General features: G+C 35.4%; 1 protein-coding gene across 1 annotated transcript in view; it reads left to right on the top strand.

The window, feature by feature from the left end:
* FBXL4 (F-box and leucine rich repeat protein 4) overlaps positions 1 to 25,581 on the top strand; it is an 86,028-nt gene extending 60,447 nt beyond the window's left edge. Inside the window, exons 7-9 of the mRNA XM_003922916.4 lie at positions 3,108 to 3,179; positions 7,864 to 8,176; positions 9,140 to 25,581. Coding sequence (XP_003922965.1) covers positions 3,108 to 3,179; positions 7,864 to 8,176; positions 9,140 to 9,303 — 549 coding nt within the window. The 3' untranslated portion in view covers positions 9,304 to 25,581. The remainder of the gene's footprint in view (positions 1 to 3,107; positions 3,180 to 7,863; positions 8,177 to 9,139) is intronic.
* The last annotated feature ends 769 nt before the right edge of the window (positions 25,582 to 26,350 follow it).

The raw sequence follows: 26,350 nt of genomic DNA on the forward strand, positions 1-26,350 counted from the left end.
TCTTCAAATCAAAATGGGCACTTGGGGTTTTAAACAAAATAAATGAAAATAATTTTTAGACAGATTGCAATGAAATTGCAGGATATAAAAAATAAAGGGACAAGAGCTATTAGAAAAGATACATACCTGCAGAGGAAAACAATTAGATTGACAATAGACTTCTTGTCAAGTAAGAAACTGATAAGCAATGGGGTAATGTTTTCAAAGTGTTGAAAGAAGGTAACTGTGATCTTAAGATTCTAAGTATAGCTAAAGTTTCAAGATTGTGAGCAGATCTCAAATATGTACAATAAAATTTATTTTTAAAAAAGATTGAAGGTAAATATTAAACTAAGTTATTTAACTTCCTGTCACTGAGATTCCCCATTTATGATGATAGGACAGGTAAATAATGATATTTACCTTACAGGTTGTTAACTGTTCCGTTCACTGTTATGTCCTAAGTGCCTAAACAGTGCCTAACACAGAGTAGGCATGCAATAACTGTTCATTAAATGAATGGATGAGTCAATAGGATTGTTGTGAGGATTTATGTATATAAAGACTTTATAGCAATGCCTGACATGTTAATAAGTACTCAATAAATGTTGTTAAGATTTTATCACCCACAGACACTCACTAAAAGAACGATTAAAAATATTTCTCGGCCGGGCGCGGTGGCTCAAGCCTGTAATCCCAGCACTTTGGGAGGCTGAGGTAGGTGGATCACAAGGTCGAGAGATCGAGACCATCCTGGTCAACATGGTGAAACCCCGTCTCTACTAAAAATACAAAAAGTTAGCTGGGCGTGGTGGTGCATGCCTGTAATCCCAGCTACTCAGGAGGCTGAGGCAGGAGAATTGCCTGAACCCAGGAGGCGGAGGTTGCGGTGAGCCGAGATCGTGCCATTGCACTCCAGGCTGGGTAACAAGAGCGAAACTCCGTCTCAAAAAAAAAAAAAAAAAAAAAAAAATATTTCTCAACAGAAGGAAAAATTCTTTAAGGAAGTATCAGATATAAAAAACAATTATGACACAGAAATTGATAAAATGCTGTGGATACAAAAATGTAGTGAGATAAGCAAAAAAGACAAACATTAAGAGTTGATAAATTGAGTGGTGGCTACATGATTATGGGTGTTATTTTGGAACCCTATACTTGTTTGTATATTTGAAATTATTCATAGTAAATAAAAATAAATTACCAAACAAGTTCCATTAAAAATTAGTGGACTAGAACTATATGTATCAATATGGACAGATCCTTCACACAGAAAAAGAAGATACAGAAGTATATGCACATTGTAAAAACGTTTATATAAAAGCCATGTAGAACAATATTATGTGCTACTTATGGATACATAATGTATTGTAAAATTATGTATTTCCAAGCATGTTTTAAACACCAAGTCATGATAAATGTTACCTCTGAGGAAGTATGTGAATGGATGGAGGCGTACAAGAATGTAGCCAGATAAGCAAAGAAGGTCAAAATGTTAAGAGTTGATAAGACTGACTGGTGGTTACATGTGTGTTATATGAGAACCTATACTTATTTGTGTATTTGTGATTCTTCATAGTAATTTAAAAATAAATTACCAAACAATTTCTGTGAATTATATATATGTGTGTATCTGTATGTATGTGTATGTTTTTCTAATTTAAATTTTCTTACAATAAGAAAGAGGTTCTTTCTAAAAATTCTAATATTCTGTGGCTCTTACTTATGGAAAAATCTTATAAAACAACCTTTTAATATGGATATGGTCCTGTAAAAAACAAAAAACAAACAAACAAAAAAAACAAATGTCATGTTCATATCTGCTAATAAGTTAAAATAGCTAAGTATTGTGAATAACCTGAAAATTAATTTATTTTTATATACCCTTTCTGATGTTAACATTCTGAGAGCTACTTGGGATTGTCTTTTAAATGTTACATTGAAACTTAAGTATAAAATCAATATAAACTTTTTTGTTTAAATTCAAAGAAATACTCAACAATGAAATAATTAGACTTAAGTATAATAGCCCTCTATGGCCTATTATAACTATTATTATTTTTACTTTAAGTAAGCTTATTTCATGTGAAATATGTTATTACTTTACTTTCTCAGTGAGAATTTTATCTGGGATTTGGCCAAATGTTTTGCATTTTCATTGACACATTCTTCACCTCTCCGTCAACTGATATTTTTTAGTTTCTGAACACGTGGAACAGATTTTTACAGAAGTTGTATAATATCTTAATTTTTAAATATGTTAAAATATATATTTTTCCATATAAGTTTGAGTAGTTTTCTCCTTAATTTATAAAAGAAAAATTAGAAATTTGAATGTTTTTGTATTATTTTGTTTTTCACAATTTTTCATGTAAGACATGTCATGAAATTATAACTTTAAAAAAATATTTTAGGGGCCACAATCCATGATTATGCATCAGTCTTTGGGTTTCTTTAGTGGTGAGACCGCTTTCATTGCACAGGACAGATGGGCTTAAATGGCACGAACATGACTAGAAAGTGCATGTTATGTATGTTTCAGTCAGCATGTTGCTACTGACAGGTGCTCAATGGTTGTTGGTATCCTTGTCAGCAAAGAGAATCCTTTGACATTAAAGTCACCAGCTCCTTCCTGATTTGTGGTGACTCTATTGGCAGTTCCATCAGGCTGCAGCTGATGAGTGAATGTCAGAGCTGCAGCTGTTCTTCAGGAGTGTCACCAGCCTGCTGTGGGTTTTTTGTCCTTTTTTTTGTTTTGTTTTGTTTTTTGTTTTTGGAGGGAGGAGTGGTTTAGCTTGTCTTGTTCAGTCTTAGCCAGACTTTCAAACTGCTTACCTTTGGTAAATGAACCAAGAGGCCATAGGGAATATAGGTATCTTTAGAGCATGCAAAACCATATACAAAGTGAAGACTTACATGGAGACTGGTAATGATTACCTTGACTCCAAGCCAATCAATGGTGGAGCCTCTGGGGACTCATTAAATGGCATTTGTGGACTCTGTAACCTAGCATTTGAGCTGCATTTCAGGAAAAGCAGTGACAGCCTTTAATGTCTAATTGACCTCTTCTCTTTGTTTCACTTTCATTCACTTTCCATATTTGCCTCTGATGTGGTCCCTAATGGCAGCAAACAGCACTGCTCAGCATTTTGAACTTCTGTTCAGAGCTTCAGCACCTCAGTTTGGGCAGTTGTGTCATGGTAAGTATTTGAGAATTCTTTATACTACTCAATTACTTGTTCTCTTTTCTTCCTGTGGGTGAAATTTATCCTGACTCACCCTACCCCACACACATCCAGTTTTTCAGATTTATGGTTCTCTTCTTTGTCCCTTGCTTTCAAACATGTTTCTTAAATTGGAAAGTATGTCTTTGAAACACTGACATTATTTATCCAGGAGAGCAAGGAAAGAAGTATAGTGTGGTGGAATATAGTATAGTTCTGCCCCAAACCAGATGTTATCTCCAACAAACTATTCACCTCTCTAGGTTTCTTCACAAACTAAGATGTCAGTCATACCCAAATGCCAATAGTTTAGTAAGTTTTTCACTGACCTAATTTATCTTTTAAATTCTGAGATAATTTTCTTGAAATTTTAATGATAATAGATAGGTTTATTTAATCCGTTTGTTTTTGTGTTTGTTTTACTGTCCTTACTGGTCAAAACAGAAAGATTAGCACCCTTTGTTGGAACTCTTTTTGTGTGTGTGTGTGGAAATTTGACTGGTCTGTGAAATCTAAAAGCCCAGGGACTCTTGGACTAGATAAGCTTTAAAGTCTTTTCAGATTTGAAGTATGATTTTATGTGCCCTTGAAAGAGCTCATGGGAAGAGTTAAATCTTTTAATCTAAACCACATAATTACATAGCTTTTAAATAATACCGAGAAGTGAAGGACAATAGAAATCTTGTGTGGAGAAGGTATGCATGTGCATGTGTGTGTTTGTGTTCACACATACTGTTAAGCGAATCTTCTAGTATAACTGACTGGAAGAATTCATTCCTCCTCACTTCCTCCCCTGCTCTCTAGAACAATGTAGGTTTAGGAGATCCCCAGAGCATTCCAGTTTTGCCTTGCATTCACTTAGTAGGAAGACTTGAATAAGCAAAATGATTGCAAGATTCTAGAAAAGTTCTGGTATGCTAGATTTAGAATCAATAGACAGGGTCCCGGACCTAAAATAAGTCCCATTTGAACATCTCTTAGAGCTCGCCATGGCTTCGGGAATATCCCAGGATTTGGCAGTGTAGACTAAGTAGGCCTTTTATGATGACATGTTTATCTCCATGTCCCGATGGTCTTTGAAACCTTGTGGTTTGCTTTTATTAAACCCCAAATATGGGATCAGGCCATCCCAGTCTCTAGAAACAGTCTTGGGAGCCCACTAGATTTTCCTCACTTCTAGTCAAGTTCTTACCATAGTAAGCCATTTGATAGGCTTCTGTGGGTCTCTCTAGTGACTCTTCTAGATGGGCCCAGTGACATTTGATGGCAGTTTCTGTCACAACACACTAGCCAGCTACTGCCACTTGGATTTTCCTTATTGCTAGCCTGCCCTCTTTAGGTTGACTTTGCTGTTTAACTTTGCTTGGATGTACCGTATTGTGCTTGTTACTTACCTCCCCTTAAACTGGAGCAACATTCCTTAGAAAATCAAGCCTCTGACCGTAGACACTCTATTACTGGAATTATATATATGCTTACAGTTGGAATCGTATTAAGTTAGCATTTTCCAGAGTTGACCCATGGAAAATTAGTCCTAAAGGATAATCAATTTTAAAGGCTGTGTATTTGGGAGTGGAGTGGAGATTTCTAGTGAAATTAGGAAGACAAGTATGGTTGCTCACACCTGTAGTTCCAAATACTCTGGAGGCTGATGTAGGAGGATTTCTTGTGCCCAGGAGTTCAGGGCTGCAGTCAGATATGGTTACACTGCTGCACTGCAGCCTGGTCTTAGAGTTTTACAATGGTGTATTCTACAGCAAAGAAACTGTTTACCTTTGCTAAAACCAATGTTTTCCAACCTTGCCTGACTACTGAACTCATTTTACTATATTATATTTTATTGTTGACTGTCAATATAATGGCAGTTATTAGATTTGTGGTATTTATGAAGCAGTTGTTCACAGAATACATAGGTCACTGTGTTGACTTTGCCATGGTGATTGTGATCTATTATATACCTTCGCTGAGTATTCTCCTCATGGCATACTTTCTCTGTAGTAAGTTTAATGTAGATACTAAATTAGTTATACCACTTTTTTTCTGAAACTAAACTTTGTGCTACAAGTGCCAGTTAGATTTGCAGTGACAAGAACTTCTGAGAAATAGTGTCTCACCTGTAATAAACCTAAGTAGTCTAGTCAGTGCTATAAATATTCTTGTAGGACTCCTTAGAAACACTTATTTTTTCCTCTTGATTGGGAAATAAACAAATTTTATCTATTTCTTTTTACTTTTGAAAATGGGCCGGGCACAGTGGCTCATGTCTGTAATCCCAGCACTTTGGGAGGCCTAGGTGGGCGGATCACGAGGTCAAGAGATTGAGACCATCCTGGCCAACATGGTGAAACCCTGTCTCTACTAAAAATACAAAAATTAGCTGGGCTTGGTGGCACATGCTTGTAATCCCAGATACTCAGGAGGCTGAGGCAGGAGAATTGCTTGAACCAGGGAGTTGGAGGTTGCAGTTAGCCGAGATGGTGCCACTGCACTCCACCCTGGTGACAGAGCAAGACTCCATCTCAAAAAACAAAAATAAAAGTGACTAAAAAAAGTTTAAATTCCACTATTTTTTTTGTATAGTGCTGCTTGAAGTAATTTAAAATTGCCCAAATTAAAGAATCATAGGACTTACCTGGCATTTTCTTAAGTTTCCTACTAATTGTATAATCCTGTTCAGGTCACTTAAATTCTTGCTGATAGTTCCTCTGTGACACTTGTCCTATTTTTAAAATTAGATAATGAATAAGAAAATAAATACGTCTAATCTTTTGGGGGAAAAGAGAGTCCTGTGTAATAACTAAAATTTAGAAGGGATTTTAGTTAATAAAGGAAAGATAGGTTACTTTTGTTCCAGTAAAAAGTATTAAGTTTCATTCTTACTTTCCCAGCCCTGAATTTGGCATGTTGAATAGTGCTGTGAAAATTTCACAACAACGAAAAACTCTTGAAGGAATTTATCATTGTATTCTATTGCTGTTAGAGAATTTGTCCAAATGCCACTGAGATTGCCCAGGCACAAATTGAGCATAATCAGAATCATGGGTTTCAGAAAATTTTTAATTGTTTCTTTCTAAATAAGATAATTGGTTGCCCTACTTATCAAACCTACAGTTTTGTGTTGTTCAGGTATACTCACTTAAGGAGATGGTTTTGTTCCCCCGAATCTGTTTCTCATAGACTTCTGCATGATTCCACCATACATGCAATGACATCCAGAACCTTAGAAATCATTAACCCTATATCTAATCTGTCAGCTTTTGGTTCCAACTCAAAAATACAGCCCCACATCTATCAGATTTCCCCAATTCCATCATTGCCACCTTAATCCAAGCCCCTGTCATCTGTCCTTTACACTGTTGCAGGCTTCTTCAATGAGCTCCCTCCTCTGTTCTTCCCCACCATAGGCCCATCCTCCAGACAGAAGCTTGAGGTAGTTTTGCTTTGGTTTTAATGTAAATAATAATATGTCACTCCTTTGCTTAGAACCCTCCATTGACTTCCTTAGTACTTGAAAGAAAAATCTAACTCCTTCCTGGCCTAAATGGCCTGGGCACTGTATGACTCTACTCTCCATAGCCTGTTTCTTCCCTCACCACCCTTGCACCACATGGATCTCATTTTTGTTTCTCAAATGCGACAGACTCATTCCTGGAGATTTCAGCAATTACCACCCCTTCTCTCAACTCCTGACACTCTGATCACTGTCACATTACCCTGTCTTATTATTTTCCCACCATATGTTACTCTTTGAATTTATTTTCCTTACTTATTAGTCTGTTTGTCTTTCCCAAAAATGTGGACAATGTCTGCTTTTTTCAGTTTACTGCTGGTCCTAGCATATGGAGTGGTGCATAAATATTTGCTGAAAATACAATTAAACAAAAGAACAAAAGGAGATAATCATTGTAATTGTTTACTATTTTGTTTCCTTTTGATTTCTTATGATTATTTTAATATCTGATTTTAACAAAATCAAATGAACCTCTTAAAAGTACCTATTTAAAGAAACATTATTAAAGCATATAAAGCCCAAGAACTGAAATGTTTAGTCCTTGATTAGTAGAGTCTTACCCTGGAATTATGAGGTAAGCACTGGATACCTCCAATAACTGACAGTTCATTAAAATACTGTAGTCTAAATTATTTTCATGTTGTATATGCACTCCCCAAATGCCTCATTTACCAAAACTAGTATCCTTATTAGGACTATCAGCATTTCCACATAGTATTTTAGAGCCTACCAGATGCCACATCAGGAAGATCTTATATACCTGCCAAAGTATATTAGCCATATATAAAATGGAAGAAAGTAAGTCCTGTCACGAGTAGCAGCAGCAAGGTTGAAATGGTGGGCATAAAAGAATAACACATAACTCTTTAATTTTTCATGAGAGACTGAAAACGTCAAACTGCTTTGGGATTTAATTCATTAACATCTTCTGTCTGGAGTTCTCTTAAACAGATTTTTAAATAAATGATTCCTCTTGGCTGTTTTATGAAACAGTGGTAGATCTGTGAGATGAGTGGGCAGTTCTGTGTTAACAAAGATGTGTATTTGTTGACATGGAAGCAAAACAATGGGAGATAATTAAGAATCTGACTTATTCTAAATAGTTTGCATGTCTGAGCATAACACATATTGGAATTGTTTGATTTTCAGATTGAAGACTATGATGTGATAGCTAGCATGATAGGAGCCAAATGTAAAAAACTCCGGACCCTGGATCTGTGGAGATGTAAGAATATCACTGAGAGTGGAATAGCAGAACTGGCTTCCGGGTGTCCGCTTCTGGAGGAGCTGGACCTCGGCTGGTGCCCAGCTCTGCAGAGCAGCGCCGGGTGCTTCACCAGACTGGCGCGCCAGCTCCCAAACCTGCAGAAACTCTTCCTTACAGCTAACAGATCTGTGTGCGACACAGACATTGAAGAATTGGCATGTAATTGTACCAGGTTACAGCAGCTGGACATATTAGGTAAGGATACAATATATAAGTTTGTTTTAAATGCCTGTTTCCTTGACTGATCTCAGACTTTTTGTAAGGAGAAAGAAAAATTTTGGATACAATAAAAATTTTGTCCTGTGAGACTGCTTGGTTTGATAGAAAATGCAAGATAGATCTGTTAATATAGGGAATAATTATACATGTACTTTAATAAAATAGGACAATAACAGAATTTTATAGTTGAACCTATCAAAAACTCTAAATAACCATTAATTCTTGGTCTAGTTGGAAGAGTGAAAATTTACATGAGCTGTGCTCTCTATTTTTATTAAGGAGAGAAAAGAAAGAAATTTGATAATGAATGCTAGCTAGTTTTTTTTAAGTTTTTAATTATTGATTAAGAAATATCATGAAATCTTTATCCCTGATAATGCTAGCATTTAGGAATAGTTCTACCCCAGGCAGATCTATTTAAAATCTTTTCCAACTCTGGTATTTCTTATATCCTTACCGCCTTCATCAGAAAGGAACCTTATGTAATTTTGTTACTTCTTACTTTAAGCCAGGGGTGCTAGCAGTGTCACAGTAGTTATCATTGTCCACACAATTGGTACTTTGTGAACTCACATCACACTTGCACATTTTACATCAAATGCGTGGTGAAAATAATTTTGAACTGGGGTGACAGAAATAGGAAAGTCTGGAGGAGCTGATTTGAAGGGGTAGGAGGTAGGAATGAAGATAGTGGGTAGGATATTGGCAAGATTCAGGTCCTAGATGCTAAATTGTCTGGGAAAATTCAGTTTTTACTTTTTTAACAGAATGATTTCAATATGAAGTCTTGTTTGAAAAACAAGTGATTTTAATTTGAAAAGCATTATTTATTTTAAGTTCATTGCAAATAATAAATCATGAATAGATTCATTGTTAGCACATTATATAAATGTTATACTTAAAGTTTTTTTTGTTTTTTTTTTCCCCCCCCTTAAATAGGAACAAGAATGGTAAGTCCGGCATCCTTAAGAAAACTCCTGGAATCTTGTAAAGATCTTTCCTTACTTGATGTGTCCTTCTGTTCACAGATTGATAACAGAGCTGTGCTAGAACTGAATGCAAGTTTTCCAAAAGTGTTCATAAAAAAGAGCTTTACTCAGTGACTTAATATATGTTCTGTAATAATGTGCTTTGGTGGGGTTTTATTTTAGGATTGGTTTTGGGTTTTGTTTTTAGTTGTTTTAATGGTCAGAATTAAGACATTTGTAGATTTTAAAGAAAAATATGAAATTGTTCATTAAATCAAGTAAAAATGTGCACAAATGTTTTCATATAATATTGCAAGCACTTTTCTTCAAGAATATGTGAGTGGATGATATTATTTTTACCTTACGTTAATCAGTGATACTGTGCTTTAGTCAGTAATTAATGTGATTGATAAAAGAATAACATGGAGACATGCTAACTTATTTTTGAAGGAACACTGAGCAATAAAGTATCATGGTATTTATGCAAAAAAAAAAAAAAGTTAATTTTTTACACCTCCATGTAAAGATGTCTTATTAAGCCTGTGACCTGGCAAGTGTTTTTGTTTGGTATGTACAGAACGGTCAGAGCTAGTTGGAGAAAGAGACACGCTTTTCCAGCTGTTTGGTTATTTCTCTGGATTAAGTGTTCAACTGGAAAATGTGTAGGTTTTCTAGCCAGGTGTGGTGGCACACACCTGTAGTCCTACCTGCACAGGAGGCGGAGGCAGGAGGATCACTTGAGATGGGATTTTGAGAAGCTAGTGTGCTTATGATTGCACCTGTGAACAGCCACTGTACTTCAACCTGGGCAATGTAGCAGGTCCCTTTCTCTTAAAAAGATCAAATTGTAGTGTTTCCGCTTTTCTTCTGATATATTTGTCTATTTCACTACTGGATAATGCCAATATAAAAATATGGGTATAATCAAGAATAAGAGGTAAACTACTGAGTAAAAAAGCTTTCCAACTTTTAGAAGCAGATGCCTTAATATTTTGCCAGAGGTAAAGTTTTGAGGTTTCTGAATTATATGTGGATTTTCCTTATATATTAAAAAATCATAAATGTGGGGAGATGCATGGATATATATAAATTATACACATAAATGATATTTCCTGTGCTCTGTCACCTTAAATATTAGAAATCAACTCTGTGTGGGAGAAGCAGGGGGGACAAAAAATTAAAAACATATTGTTTTGTTAAAAAATGAATTCTGCTACTGAGCAAGATAGATATTATTTTGTGTCATGAAAAGACACAGCTGTTTTGAACAGAAACTAATATTAACTGTGTAGTATAACAAAATTCATTGCCCTGCTCAGTGCAAAATGGTTATATTCCAACATCCACACACCCTAGAGTGATCCTGTAGAACTGTGCCAGTACAGTAACCACGAATCTTATGTGACTATTTTATTAATTTTAACTGAATTCAAGTAAAAATTTACTTTTTTAGTTGCACCAGCTACATGTCAAGTGTTGAGTAGTCACATGCTTCCTTCGTGTCTGGCACTGTTTCTTGGGCTTTGTACTAAGTCAGTTCTCACATCAACCCTATGAGGTAAATGTCATTACTTACCCCCATTTACCGATGAGGAAACTGAGGCAAAGATAGAAGAATTTGAAGAATTTACTCATGATCATATAACTGCTAGGGGCAAAGCCAATATATAGATCCAGGCCATCTGGCTTCTGAAGCAGTGCATTCAACCTGTGCTTTTAAGTGTCCAGGGTAGCTTCTGGCTCTATCTAGGGTAGAGGTCAGGAAACTTTTTCTATAAAGGGACAGATAGTAAATATTTTAGGCTTTGTGGGCTAGGAGGTAAAACTGAGATTGTTATGTAGGTACTTAAATAACTAGAGAGAAATAAAATTTGCACAAAAATTTTATTGACAAAATTCAAAACAATAATTGAGGACAATTTATTTTTGGAATGTGGATTTACTAATGAAAATAATTAAATATTTGGAGGGGGAAGGATCACGTTTCACTTAACTGAGGCTCAGAGTGAATGTTTCCTGTCATCAAAGTTGATTGTAAATACTCATTTGTTAATGCTGATCTTTAATAAGATTTTATGTATTTTACTTTTGAAAACTTCTTACAGATTGGTGTTGTCAAATACTTATATTAATCCATGAGAATATGATTTTTGTTGAGCATATTCATCATTTGGAAGGTTACTTTTTGATATTTTCCTTTTAGCATGTTATTACATTGAGCCTTAATCACTTCCAAAGATTAGGTGGAAGCTCTTCAATTGTACTGTTAGATCAGTTTTTTAAAAATGGAAAGTTCCTTTGCACTTGCAAACTCCAAAAAACACTGTGAGAACTATAGTGTGAGCTACAAATTTGCGTGAGAATGGAGATCCTGCTTCTTTGTCTTACCTTTTGATAGCACAGGAAATGTGTAAAGCAGCTTGCAGTTGTAATTCAAACAATGTTGTCATCAAAATGACTTAAATATGTTTCACATGTAAACACTTGTTTTGCCTTGTAATTTTGCTTGAATTCATTTCAAAATGTTATTACGTCTTGAGCAAAAGCTAAATTCCAAAGGAATTCAATGTTCCTTAACAGTGGTTGAGGATATGTCTTCTTTTTCAGAAAAATGTCAGTATCAGCCTTGAACTCAAAAGCTCACAATAGAACTAACACTATTATGCCAATGTGGTTGGGCAAATCAGAATTTTCATCTTCTGTATCTGACAAAAGATAACTGAACCATTAATGTTTAATCTGTCAGAAACTGTGGGAGCAAATGAAGTTCACCATTGATGCCGCTAGTTTAATAATACAAAATGGAGTCAACTGTATCCCACAAAGTACCTGCTGATGAATAATATAGTAAATAATATTCTTACCTTATCACAGGCTTTATAAATTTGGCAAGCTTAATCTTTCTGCATCACACATTTTTAAAACCACCAGTTGTAACACATCTTAACAGATTCTCCTTCAAGTTGCATGAAATTTGTGTTTTCTTCTTAGAAAATATTTATGCTTGTAATTGTTCCACACAGATAATTTATAGACACTAATTTCAATCACTTCAGCATTAGCATAGACTTATCAAATAAGCAGTAAAGGCAGTATCAATAATATCTGTTTACTCATAAAGAGCTAAGGAAAACCACTAAGGGTCATTTGCCTTGTTTTTTATTGACTGGTGATGTTGTTCCCAGTGTTCTCAATTTAAGCAACCATTCTTGCCAAAGGCTAATTTAGTAGTCTTTATCAAGTTTGCTTTGGACACATTTCTTCAGCTGATGCAATCAAACACAATTTAGTCATTATTAGTTGAATGTTTTCCTTGCTTGGTTAACAACTGAGTCACTTTGGCTACAGCTTTATTTTCATTTTTGATTTTTATAAATTTTGTAATAAGATCTTATTTTAAATGTTCTAGTTTTTCTAACAATTACATTGATGAGTGTTTAGTCTGGTAATTCCAGCATATATAGTATTTTTTTTTTTTTGAGACAGAGTCTCATTCTGTTGCTCAGGCTGGAGTGCAGTGGCATGATCTCAGCACACAGCATCCTCCGCGCTCCAGGTTCAAGTGATTCTCCCACCTCAGCCTCCCAAGTAGCTGAGATTACAGGCACATGCATCAATGCCTAATTTTTGTGTTTTTAGTAGAGATGGGGTTTCACCGTGTTGTCCAGGCTGGTATTGAACTCCTGACCTCAAGTGATCTACCCACCACAGCCTCCCAAAGTGCTAGGGTTACAGGCATGAGCCACTGCAGCTGGGCACCCTGTAGTATTCTTTAAGAACAGCTATGATGACATTGCGTATTAAACATCATACTCTGACATCTAATTTGATCTTTAAAAAATCCATATACTACTGTGCCTTTAAAATGTCACTTCAAGTCTACTTTTCTTTTTTTTCTTTTGTTTTGATGTCATGGATAAACACTAGTAATAAAAAGTTTAAAAATATTGTGGTATGACAATATGTGTGGCACTCAAAATGCTGGTAACTGTATTACTGCAATTTGTAGTGTGCCAAGTAGCAGTGCAAAATGATGACAGCACCACATAAGTCTCTGTTGCAAGTATTCAGCTCTGCTATTGTAATGTAAAAGCAATCATAGACAATACCTAAGTGAATGAGTGTGGCCATGTTCCAGTAAAATTTTATTTATGAGCACTGAAAGTTGAATTTCACATAATTTTCATGTGTTACAAAATACTACTCTGTTAGCCATTAGACTTTTTCAGCAATTAGAAAACGTAAAACTATACTTAGGAGCTGGCTGGATTTGGCTTGTGGACCAAATTTGTGACCCCTACTCCAGAGTATTCTCAAGTCCGTTAGTCCATGTGTGCCCATTCTTAATTTTATAAGCCACATTCAAACCTGTTCTCAGCTGTTATCTCTCTTATTTTGCCATTTAGATTTTAAAATGAAGAACAGTGTTTTGTTAGAAAAAACAAAGTGTTTACTATCACAAGATAGATATGTAGACAAGAAAGATATTTATGTAGACTCTCTGTTCATTAAATTTTGAAGGCAGATGACTCATTGTTAGCTTTGACAACTGACTTAAATTTTTGTGTAATTATTTTCTTCGCATTTTGCTCAGGTAAATTATCTTCCCAGAATCTAGAAATAAAGATATCCCTGATCCTGTTTGAGAGCAGAGTTAAGTGATCCTCTCAGTGTAAATTGGTTTAAAATAAGATCTTCAAAATACAAAATGCAGACAATTAATATTCAGATGCTTAGTTTTGAACCAATACATAGCAAAGAAAAACTAATTTTTCTGTGTCAGTGTTTTTATTTTTTGGCATTTCCCAGGAATTAACTGAAGACTAAAAACTCATGTGCAAGTGTAATGACACTAACCAAAGAGTCAGTAAAAATTACATTTGCCTACTATGTGTGTGTGTATCACTTATTTGAGACAGGGTCTCACTGTTGCCCCAGGCTGGAGTACAATGGCATGATCACAGCTTATTGCAGCCTCAGTCTTTCAGGCTCAAGCGATCCTTCCACCTCAGTCTCCCAAGTACCTGTACCTGGGACTACAGGTACCACCACTTCTGGCTAATTTTTCATTTTTCATGGAGATACAGTTTTGCCATGTTGCCTATGTTGGTCTTGAACTCCTGGGCTCAAGTGATCCTCCCACCTTCGCCTTCTGAAGTGTGGGATTACAGGTGTAAGCCACTACGTCTGGCCCATGTATGTTAGTAGTGAATGTTCGGATTTTCATCTGTTACTTTCAGCTATTAAAGGATACCTATTACAGACACAGTAATTTTCATTTTTAAAGTCATTTATGACACATTTATCAGTGTTGCATCTGCTTTTCTCCCTTTAGCACATTTGATATTGATACTTCAGAGAAACTTTTTAACTACCCTTGAAAGCTTGTCAATGACCATTAACTGCCAATCACCTCATTTGCTTATTGAAAACATATTACTAGAAACCTAGGCTGTGAGTATAAATCCATAGCTGTCTGAATAATTTTTTGGCAATAGCTCACATTCTCTTAAGAGTCATTTGCTTTAATCAGAGATCTGATTTATCTTTTTTTTTTTATAAGTAGGGATGGGGCCAAGATTATTCCTTTGGCACAGTAGTAAGTGTACTCAAGATCTTTGCTTGTAAGCTTGAATATTTGGCTTAAATTTTATACATATAAATAGTGTTAAAGGTATATTTGACTACATTTTGAAAGGGAAAAGGAAGTCCTGTCAAAATTGACATTTAGGGATATTTTAGTCTATGTATTTTGTAAAGTAACAGTGTATTATAAAAATTTTAAGGAAAAAATTTAAAAGCAAAACAGTCATATGATCAGATAAATAGAATACACCAAAGATAAAACAAGTCTCTGTTGTAAATGAAGTCTGTACAGACAACTGAGATACTTTAATTTTATTTACATAAAAATGCTGTTCAATGTCTAATGATTTCTGTTGTTTGTATTCTGTATTTTAGAGGAATAAAAATAAGTTTTAGTATCTCATTAGTTCACTTTCAAAACGTATCATTTCAGGACACCACTGAATATAATGAAACGTTTGGGTAAATAGGTTTGTGTCACAGCCCCTATGAAATTATCAGCCTAGATGAGGAGCCACTTAACAATCCATCCACATGCTATGAAATGACATCAACTTGGGTGCATTTTAAACCCTCAAATTATAGGAGTTTGCAGCTAAACTCCAAACTGAGTTCACACTGTTATCTATTTCTACATTCTCAATCATTCCTCCAAATTAAGATTTACTTAAAAGTTTGAATTGCTACTTAAACCAAAATTTGATACAGTGTTTTCCTCCTTTTGCTTACAAAGTATCATGTATTTGCCTTTTGTAGAAACCAATCCCTTCATTACTATATTTCTTCAGTTGTTTCACAGTTCTTGGGCCCAAACTACTTTTGGTGAGCTAGGACGGAATGAATGATGTGCTGTAAAACATTCATCCATCTGTTTAGTCAATATATATTGACAACAAAAATATGTTCATAGCTTTGTGCTAGGCACACATTGAGGTAAGGGTGCTGGATATAGAAAAGGCATATAAGCAACCTCAGAACAATTTCCCAAAATGGTTATGTATCAAGACAAAAAGGTTTCTTTACTGCTGAACTTCAGGGACTTTAAAATGTTAATGGACAATGTGAAGGTGGTATAAGATTTGTACTGTTTCCCAGACTTCTGTGAATACCTGTTAACTTACTTAAAAACTAGTTTTTCAGAACACAGTTTGGAAAATGCCACTGACAGCATTATAGGATGTGTTATGAAAAGTATTCACTAAGGTCACTTTTAACCTACTTGCTGAAGATTAGGTTATGCATTGTAATTTTGTTTCTTTTAAAAGTATTTTTTATTTATGAAGAAGAATCTTTGGAAGTTACTAATACTTTGGTGATGTGATTTGAACAATATTTTTGAGCATGATTACTTTTTATTTTGACCTATAATTTCTAAGTCCAATTTTTAATTAATGTATTAAATTTTTAGAATATTCATTTAGTATCCTAAAATTCTGTGATATACACATCATAGTTGTAACTGGGAATACCTTAAAGGACTGTTGTTCCATCTGATGATTTTAATATTAATGTTTGTATCTAGGATTTCACTGTCAAGTTGCTTTAATGTATGTTGCATTAGTCCATCAACTGTTTTAACCATCCTTTGTATAGTAATAGAAAAAAGTAGAAATTTTAGATTAACTTCTGATAAGTGACTATTTAAAAAATGTTTAATATGTAACCTTTTAAAAAAAGTATAGTAAAAATTGACTACTAGCATCTGTTTTGGTAAATTCTGAGAATGAAGGAAAGGGGTAGTTTATCATGAGAATCATTTCTTTACAATAAATATTTTAAATGTAAACCCTATTATATGTAGTCATACATATATATACATACATACATATACTTATTTCAGCTTCTCCAGTAAATATGTGTTAATTTTGTTAAACTTTTTTTTTAGTGGGAAGTTATATTTCTGCAATGCTTTCTATAGAATATTTATAAATTACTGCTAAGATTACACCAATCAAGGCAATAGAGTTGTTAATACTAAGACCAATTCTGACACACCATTGTTCTTACTTGATACGTTTTTGCTGACAGATAAGCCAAATAAAGAATCAATATTGTTAAAGCCCTAGTAACTTCGTTGGAAAGTCCCAGAAATAACTCCATTCGTTAAAACCTAAAATAACTGTTCTCAAGTCCTAATAATTGGAAATATTTGTCAAATTGAAAGAATTTACAATGTGTGTCCCTAGCATGTGTTATCCTCACTGTCAGCAGGATATGTCTGGACATGTGCACAGAAAAGAGAAACACTTAGATTGAGGACTGTTTTGCCTCTGTCTTTCAAAATGCCTTCCGCTTTACCATCTATATACACTCCTTGCAAAATCAAGAGTCGTAGTCATTTCCTGCCCTAGATCCATCTATTTTACCAGGGCCTAGAGTATGAATGGAAAGTGCTCCTGGAGCATCATAAGTCCACACTCTTCAGTGCCTTCAGTCCTTCTGAACCTGTGCAGCAAGCCACTAGCTTCAGTTCTCTGTAGCCTTAAATCTCCCCTCATAAACCATCTGGGCTATTTTAAAAAAATATTTTAAACATTAATAAAGAAGGCAAATTTCTTAAGCCTAGTGGTATGCTGATAAGTGGTTAGTGACCAATTGTAGGGAGGAAAAGGAAAGCCCCAATTTGTAATGGTTCCCAATTTTTATCATGTAATACTCCCATCTGGCTGATTTCAAGCTATCAACATGAAGTCACTTAATGCTGAGTTGGAATGAGACGCACATATTTTGCTCTTTTGAGATGATATGAACTGACTCCACATCCCGCTGCCAGATAAAGTTATTAAACATTGATCCCATAATTTCTGAAAAATAGGCATAATAAACTATAGCTAGCATTCCCCCAGAGGTGGTATTATGTATAGTTAAATAGTCCTTCAAAATCTATGAAATTCCTATTTCCCATCGAATACATTACAAGAATAAAATTAAAAACTTATTCTAAATGAACATTTCAATAATCATGTAGGAAAATTAAGTATATTAAGAAGAAAAGCTTTGAAAAACTTTACAAGAAGCAAATTATTTTGCTGATGTAAATCTGGCATAAATCATATAAATGGATGAGCATTGTGTGTTTATGGGATTATAATTTTTTTAGAGTTCCCCGTATTTCCATGACTTTGAAAATTATATCCCCAGATAAATTGTGGCATTTTCTTTCTGCATGTTAGTGCAATTTTACATTATAAAATTGTCATGTAGATTCATTACACCTGTTTTCAAAACACAAATGACCATAATTCAAATATGTACGTATCACCAAGTTCTAAACTATACGAAAACATTCTATCACTAATGTATTTGTAGGCACAGTAATAAGATATTTACCCATTTTTGTAACAAAGCTTCTTGGTCTGAAAACCTCAGAATTTTTACTTGTGATATCTTTCTGCTTCAGGTACCAGATTTTTGATCCAGATTTGGGTGTATGTATATATTAGCTTTTACTAGAGTACAATGGGTACGAACCACATCAACCATTTCAGTAGCTTTCAACAACAAGTATTTTTCACTAGTGTGGCTTGCTGGCTACTGTGGCTACTGTTAATTGCTGTGGCTGCACGTCATGATGTGATTGAGGTTCAGGTTTATTCTATTCAGGCCTCATGCTGGGATATGCCTTTCTAGTGGCAGAGGGTACTGAAGTAAGAGAACTGGCAGCATTGTGAAATGCGTGGAAAAGCTCATCAAGTCTGTTTGCATTGTGTTGACCAAGCAAGTCATGTGGCTAAACCCAGTCATTGGTCAGCAAAGCTATTCTTCCTGTAGGGAGCCATTGTAAGACACATCCAAAAGTTTTGGGAACGAATAATTCTGAATAATAATATCTGAGGTATCACAATGTACTACAAATACCATAAGTAGCCAAAATATCTCAAAATAATGTAAAAGGAAATAACATCTAAATTTTTAAAAAGAGGCATAATATAGAATACATTGGTTTAGGTACAGAATTTTTAAAAAGATCCTCACTCTTTGTAATATTTTCCCAAATAATCACCTAATTCCATGGGAAATTAAAAAATAGGATAAACTAATAGAAATGTTTCTGAAATAAGAGTCATGAAGAATTCATAATCAACTGCACTACCTACTGACTATTTAACTTTGGGTCTCAACTTCCACATCTGTAAACTAAGAAAGTTTTTCCAAAAGCTTTCTAAATTATAAAGGTCTCATTCTAATTTTTTTTTATTGTCAGCTAATTAAAAAAACATATCCTTCTGCAATTTCTATTATAGTTTAACTCAGTTTTTCTTAGAATTATGACAGAGCCCTAAAACTTTAATTTTCTTTTATTTGTATCCCTCTTTATTAAAAAATGGATTTGAGGTAAACTAATAGGAAAAGATCTTCCTTGTTTTTTCCTTAGTATTCAAAGTATTCAAATGGTACAACCTAGCTTTTTTTTTTTTTTTTTTTTTTTTTTTTTTTTTTTTTTTTAATTTAAGAACCAACCATATTTTTCTCTTGGCTTCTTGTTGTACTTTTAGTTCTGGGATACATGTGCAGAAGGTGCAGGTTTGTTACATAGGTATACACATGCCATGGTGGTTTGTTGCACCCATCAACCCATCATCAACATTAGGTATTTCTTTTAATGTTATTCATCCCCTAGCCCTCCACCCGGCGACAGGCCCCAGTGTGTGATGTTACCTTCTCTGTGTCCATGTGTTCTCATTGTTCAACTCCCACTTATAAGTGAGAACATGCAGTGTTTGGTTGTCTGTTCTTGTGTTAGTTTGCTGAGAATGATGGTTTCTAGCTTCATCCCTGTACCTGCAAAGGACATGAACTCATCCATTTTTATGGCTGCATAGTATTCCATGCTGTATATGTGCCACATTTTTTTTTATCCAGTCTATCCTTGATGGGCATTTAGGTTGGTTCCAAGTCTTTGCTATTGTGAATAGTGCTGCAGTAAACATATATGTGCATGTGTCTTTATAGTAGAATGATTTATAATCCTTTGGGTGTATACCCAGTAATGGGATTGCTGGGTCAAATCCTATTACTGGTATTTCTGGTTCTACATCCTTGAGGAGTCGCCACACTGTCTTCCACAGTGGTTGAACTAATTTACACTCACACCAACAGTGTAAAGTGTTCATATTTCTCCACATTCTCTCCAGCATCTGTTGTTTCCTCACTTTTTAATGACCGCCATTCTAACTGGTATGAGGTGATATCTCAATGTGGTTTTGATATGTATTTCTCTAATGACCAGTGATGATGAACATTTTTTCATAGGTTTGTTGGCTGCATAAATGTCTTCTTTTGAGAAGTGCCTGTTCATATCCTTTGCCCACTTTTTCATGTTTTTTTTTCTTGTAAATTTATTGAAGCTCTTTGTAGATTCTGGGTATTAGCCCTTTGGCAGGGAGATAGATTGCAAAATTTTTCTCTCATTCTGTAGGTTGCCTGTTCACTCTGATGATAGTGTCTTTTGCTGTGCAGAAGCTCTTTAGTTTAATTAGATCCCATTTGTCTATTTTAGCTTTTGTTGCCATTGCTTTTGGTGTTTTAGTCATGAAGTCTTTGCCCATGCCTATGTCCTGAATGGTATTGCCTAGGTTTTCTTCTAGGGTTTTTTTTTTATGGTTTTAGGGCTTACATTTAAGTCTTTAACCCATTTTTAACTTTTGTATAAGGTATAAGGAAGGGGTCCAGTTTCAACTTTCTGCATATGGCTAGCCAGTTTTCCCAATACCATTTATTAAGTAGGGAATCCTTTTCCTATTGCTTGTTTTTGTCAGGCTTGTCAAAGATCAGATGATTGTAGATGTGTGGTGTTATTTCTGAGGTGTGTGGTGGTGTTCTGTTCCATTGGTCTTTATCTATGTTTTGGTATCAGCACCATGCTGTTTTGGTTACTGTGGCCTCCTAGTATAGTTTGAAGTCAGGTAGAATGATGCCTCCACCTTTATTCTATTTGCTTAGGATTGTCTTGACTATATGGGCTCTTTTTTGGTTCCATATGAAATTTAAAGTAGTTTTTTCCAATTCTGTGAAGAAAGTCTATGGTAACTTGATGGGAATAGCATTGAATCTATAAATTACTTGGGCATTATGGTCATTTTCACGATGTTGATTCTTCCTATACATGAGCGTGGAATGTTTTTCTATTTTTTTGTGTCCTTTCTTATTTCCTTGAGCAGTGGTTTGTAGTTCTCCTTGAAGAAATCCTTCACATCCCTTGTAAGTTGTATTTGTAAGTATTTTATTCTCTTTGTAGCAATTGTGAATGGGAGTTCACTCATGATTTGGCTCCTGTTTGTCTCTTCCTATTTGAATACCCTTTATTTCTTTCTCTTGCCTGATTGCCCTGGCCAGAATTTCTAATGCTATGTTGAATAGGAATGGTGAGAAAGGGCATCCTTGTCTTGTGCTTGTTTTCAAAGGGAATGCTTCCAGCTTTTGTCCAGTATGATATTGGCTGTGATAAATATTTGTCATAAATAGCTCTTATTATTTTGAGACACATTCCATCAGTACCTAGTTTATTGAGAGTTTTTAGCATGAAGGGTGTTGAATTTTTATCGAAGGCCTTTTCTGCGTCTATTGAGATAATCATGTGGTTTTTGTCATTGATTCTGTTTATGTGATGGATTACGTTTACTGATTTGCATATGTTGAACCAGCCTTCAACAGCAACAAAAAGGACATCTACACAGAAACCCCGTTTGAAGGCACCCTAGCTTTAAAATAATCAAGTCACTAAAATACTCTGTCTTTACTGTGAGAGTCACTAATTTAAACATGTATGTGTAGGAATCATCTGGAAGCTTGTTTCAAATGTAAATTTCCAATCCACAAACCCCTAGAGAGTCTAATACTACAAATAACCCAGAAAACTACATTTCTAACAATTACCTCAGGTTTCCAAAGTAACCTAAGTAGTGCAAACTATAAATTATGTTGGTAATAATGGAGAAAAAAACCTTTCATATGCTGGGATACTACATACTTAGGATATTAATTTAAAGTTAGTTGTTAATACCATGTGTCTCATTCTTTATTTGGTGTTTGTATTTTATCTTCATGAATTAATTTTTGTCACTACACTTAGTGTATTGAACTGCACACTAGTCTGATGCTATAAATTATCACTATAAGTGATGGCATTATGTTTATATATAAATTTTAGAAATACAGAAACCAAAATACCTTAGTATTTATTTGACATGAAAAGAAATTAGTATTAGCATTCCCCAGATACGTATAGGGTAGGCTAATCTCAGGATGAAATACAATGAAATGAGAACTACCGTTGAATTATTACATCCAATCTCTTTGCTTCTTCCTTGTTTCCTACAATCTAATCTCTATAGTTATAATACTTTTTTAAAAACATAGTCAGATTATGTCATTTCTGTGCCTAAAACCCTTCAGAATAAAAGCCAAAGTCCTTATCTTTGCTACCTGTAAAACCTTATCTCCTCAGCTTCTTCCCCTATCCACATCCCAACCCCAGCTCTCTGCACCATGCTTCTTACTGAAATCCTCTGCTTAAAGTGCTCTTCCCCATATATCCTCACCACTCCAGGTCTCACTTTCTTCAGTTCTTTGCTCAAACATTGCCCATGCACAGAGGTTTTTATTGACTATCCAAAATAAAACAGCATATTCCCCACTCCTCATCAATCACTAGCCCTTATAAGTTGTTATATTTTTATTTACAGCACTTATGACTATTTGACATGTATTCATTTGTATCCACTCCTCTATAAGTTTAAGCTCTTCAAGCACAAGGACTTTGTTTTGGCACTGCTATATTGCCGGGACTTAGAATAGTATCTGGAACATAGTAGGTACTCAATAAATATTTATTTCACAAATACTGGTGATTATCCACAGCTTGGCCTGTCTCCAGTATAAGGCAAGACTATTAAAATCCAAGTTTTATAAAGTAGGCAATGTTTTTAAAGGCAATTTTATTTTTTCTTAATTTCCCATCTATTTTGAAAGTCATTTTAATTTATTGCTTTCAGATTTATCATCCTTTTTGCAAACTCTATTCTTTCCATCTTTTTTCTTGTCTATTTTTCAGATATATGAGATAATTTATTTTGAATTATGGCAATTGAAAGTTGATATTTAATTTCAACAGGTTTTAATTACTTAATTGATATATGAAACTCCAACTATGAATTCAATGTTGGTGAAAGGCACCAGATTTACATTCCCATAAAACTGAGCAGTTGACTTTCATGGGATACTTATATGGGAAAAGTATATGGATGGCTAATAACATTCAGGATTTCCTCTGAAAACTAGAAATCTTCTTGATTGAAAAACTGACTAAAAGAATAATTTGACCAGATGCGGTGGCTCATAACTGTAATCCCAGCACTTTGGGAGGCTGAGTGGGGCAGATCGCTTGAGCCCAGGAGTTTGAGACCAGGCTGGGCAACATGATGAAACCCTGTCTCTACAAAAACTACAAAAATTAGCTGGGTGTGGTGGCACACACCTGTGATCCCAGCTGTTCAGGAGGCTAAGGTGGGAGGATGGCTTGAGCTGGGAGGCGAAGGTTGCAGTGAGATCACACCACTGCACTCCAGCCTGGGTGACAGAGTGAAACCCTGTCTCAAAACAAACAAAAACAAACAAAACAAAACAAAAAAAAATGTTTTTCAGCATTCTCTGATACATGCACTCTGACACCAACATATGTACTGGTAGAGGTTACTATGCCATCAAGATATTCCTGTCTGTAATAAAACCAATGTTATTTAGACAAAAGATTCAAAGCACTTTGAAAATTGAAGGCAGAAAAAAAGTAGCTGTTGTATAAAATATTTTTAGTAAAATAAGATTGAACCACATTAAAGGTGTCCACTTTTAAGGACATTTACACCTGCTGTTGTATCTGGAAATGCCCCATGTCGCTGTACACTGTTAAATGACCTATGGTTCTGCTTGGACTAATGCTCAAGGAACACCTGTCTTAAGAACTTAATTAAGCTCAATGCCAAACAGTTGAATAGTGGGCGCAGAAGTTTCTTCAAATTACATATAGTTTTAGAGTCAAATGAGGCCCAGCTATGGAATCTCCTATGCTTAGCACACAGAAAAGTCAATTCCCTCAAAATATGATTGGGTGTCATTTTATTACCAGTAGACATACCCTAAATTATCATGTAAGATTCCAGCTTTTATGTAATCGTATCTAGTGGCAGGTTCATTACATTGGACAACTTCCATCATAGATGGGGGAGCATTTTGTTTTTTCTAGAATAAACACTTACTCTGGATATGGATTTGCCTTCCCTGCACACAATGCTTCTGCCAAAACTACCATCTGTGGACTTATGAAATGCCTTATCTGCCATCATAGTATTCCATAAAGCATTACTTCTAATCAAACAAGCCTCATGAAATACACTGGTCTTAACATGTTTAATACTATCCTGAAGTAGCAGGCTTGACAGAGTGGTGGAATGGTCTTTTGAAGGTCAGTTGCAGTGCCAGCTAGGTGACAATACTTTGCAGGACAGGGGCAGGGTTCTCTGGGAGTCTGTGTGTGCTCTGAATCAGCATCAATATATGGTCCTGTTTCTCCCATAGCTGGGATACACAGGTCCAGGAATCAAGGGATGGAAATGGAAGTAGCACGGCTCACTTTTACCCCTGGTGACCGATGAGCAAAATTTTTGCTTTCTATTCCTATGACCTTATACTCTGCTGGCCTGGTGGTCTTATTTTTAAAAGGAGGAAGGCTTCTGCCAGGAGAAACAACAATGATTCCATTGAACTGGAAATCAAAATTGCCACCTGGCCCCTTGAGGGTCTTCATGCCTTTGAGTCAACAGACAAAAAAGGTAGTTATAATGTTGGCTGGGGTGATTGATCCTGACTACCAAGGGGCAATTTGACTACTAATGGAGGTAAGGAAACATATGTCTGGAATACAGAGGATCCCTTAGGGTTGGCTCTTAGTATTATCATGCTCTGTGATTATGGTCAATGGAAATACAAAACAACCCAATCTATCAGTGCTGCTAATATCCCAGACTCTTCAGGAATAAAGATTTGGGCCACCCAAGCAGGTAAAGAACTATAACCAGCTGAGTTGCTTGCCGAAGCCAATGGGAATATAGAATGGGTAGTGGAATAAGGTAGTTATGAATATTAGCTATGACCACATGACCAGTTACAGAAATGAGGACTGTAACTGTCATGCATATTTCCTCCTTATGTTGTTTTGAGTATGTGTATGTGTAGAAAACATCTGTGTTTTCTTTCCCCTGTTATCTCCTTATCATGTAATATAAGATGTATTGACTTTGTATCATAGTATTTAACTAGTGTTAACTTTACATTATAGCATTTAAGTTATGGGATATGGAGGAGAAGAGAAAACATCATCCAAGGACTTTGCATCCTCTTCTGAGGAAAGGCTGTATTTTTGGTTGTACATAGAAGAGTTGTATCATTTTAGATGGAAGTATGATGATATAGTTTGGATGTCTGTCTCTACCTAAATCTCATGTTGAATTGTAATCCTCAGTGCTGGAGATGGGGCTTGGTGGGAGGTGTTTCGGTCATGGAGGCAGATCCCTCATGGCTTGGTGCTGTCTTCGAGATAGTGAGTGAGTTCTCATGAGATCTGCCTCTCTCCCACCCCAAAGTCTGTGGCATCTCTCCCACCCCAAGTCTCTCTCTCTCCTGCTTTTGACATGTGAAATGCTTACTCTTGCTTTGCCTTCTGTTATGAGTAAAAGCTCCCTGAGGCCTCCCTAGAAGCTGAGTGATGTTAGTGCCATGCTTGCACAGCCTGCAGAACTGTGAGCCAATTAAACTTCTTTTCTTTAGAAATTACCCAGTCTCCGGTATTTCTTTATAGCAACACAAGATACACATAATACATATGACTTTATTATTGTCTTTATTTGATGATTAAGTATGGTTTAAGGAGATGCATATGGGTTTCAACTTGGCAAGGAGTGGACTTATGATGGTTAATTTCATCTGTCAACTTGGCTGGACCATAGGATGCCCAGATATTTAGTCAAACATTATTCTGGGTGTTTCTGTGAGGGTATTTTGGAGGAGAGTAACATTTAAATTGGTAGACTTTGAGTAAAGCAGATTGCCCTCCATAATGTGGGTGGGCCTCATTTAATCATTTGAAGGCCTATAAAAAACAAAAAGACTGGACTCCTGATGCAAGCCAGAATTTCTCCATCAGCCTGTCTTTGGATTTCACTGCAACCTTGACTCTTCCTGGTTCTATCACAGACTGCCTTCACACTCAAATTGGAATACTGGCTCTCCAGTCTGACTGGAAGTTCAGAGCATCAGCTTTCCTGGGTCTCCAGCCCCACCAGTCTTCCCTGAAGATTTTGTACTTCGCAGCCTTCATAATCACAGGATCCAATTCCTATAATAAATCTCTTTCTCTGTACATACACTATCAGTTCTGATTACCTAATATTCTTCCCAACAAAGCTAAAAATACTAGTTACCTACAAATTATATACAGGAAAATAGAGATATTTTATTAACTGGATTAAAAATATTTTATAGGTACTAAAGTTCATGACAGACAATTACTTAAGAGTTAACAAAAGTTTGCATTATACACACT

This window comes from Saimiri boliviensis, chromosome 4, assembly GCF_048565385.1.
Source record: "Saimiri boliviensis isolate mSaiBol1 chromosome 4, mSaiBol1.pri, whole genome shotgun sequence".
Classification (NCBI taxonomy): Eukaryota; Metazoa; Chordata; class Mammalia; order Primates; family Cebidae; genus Saimiri; species Saimiri boliviensis.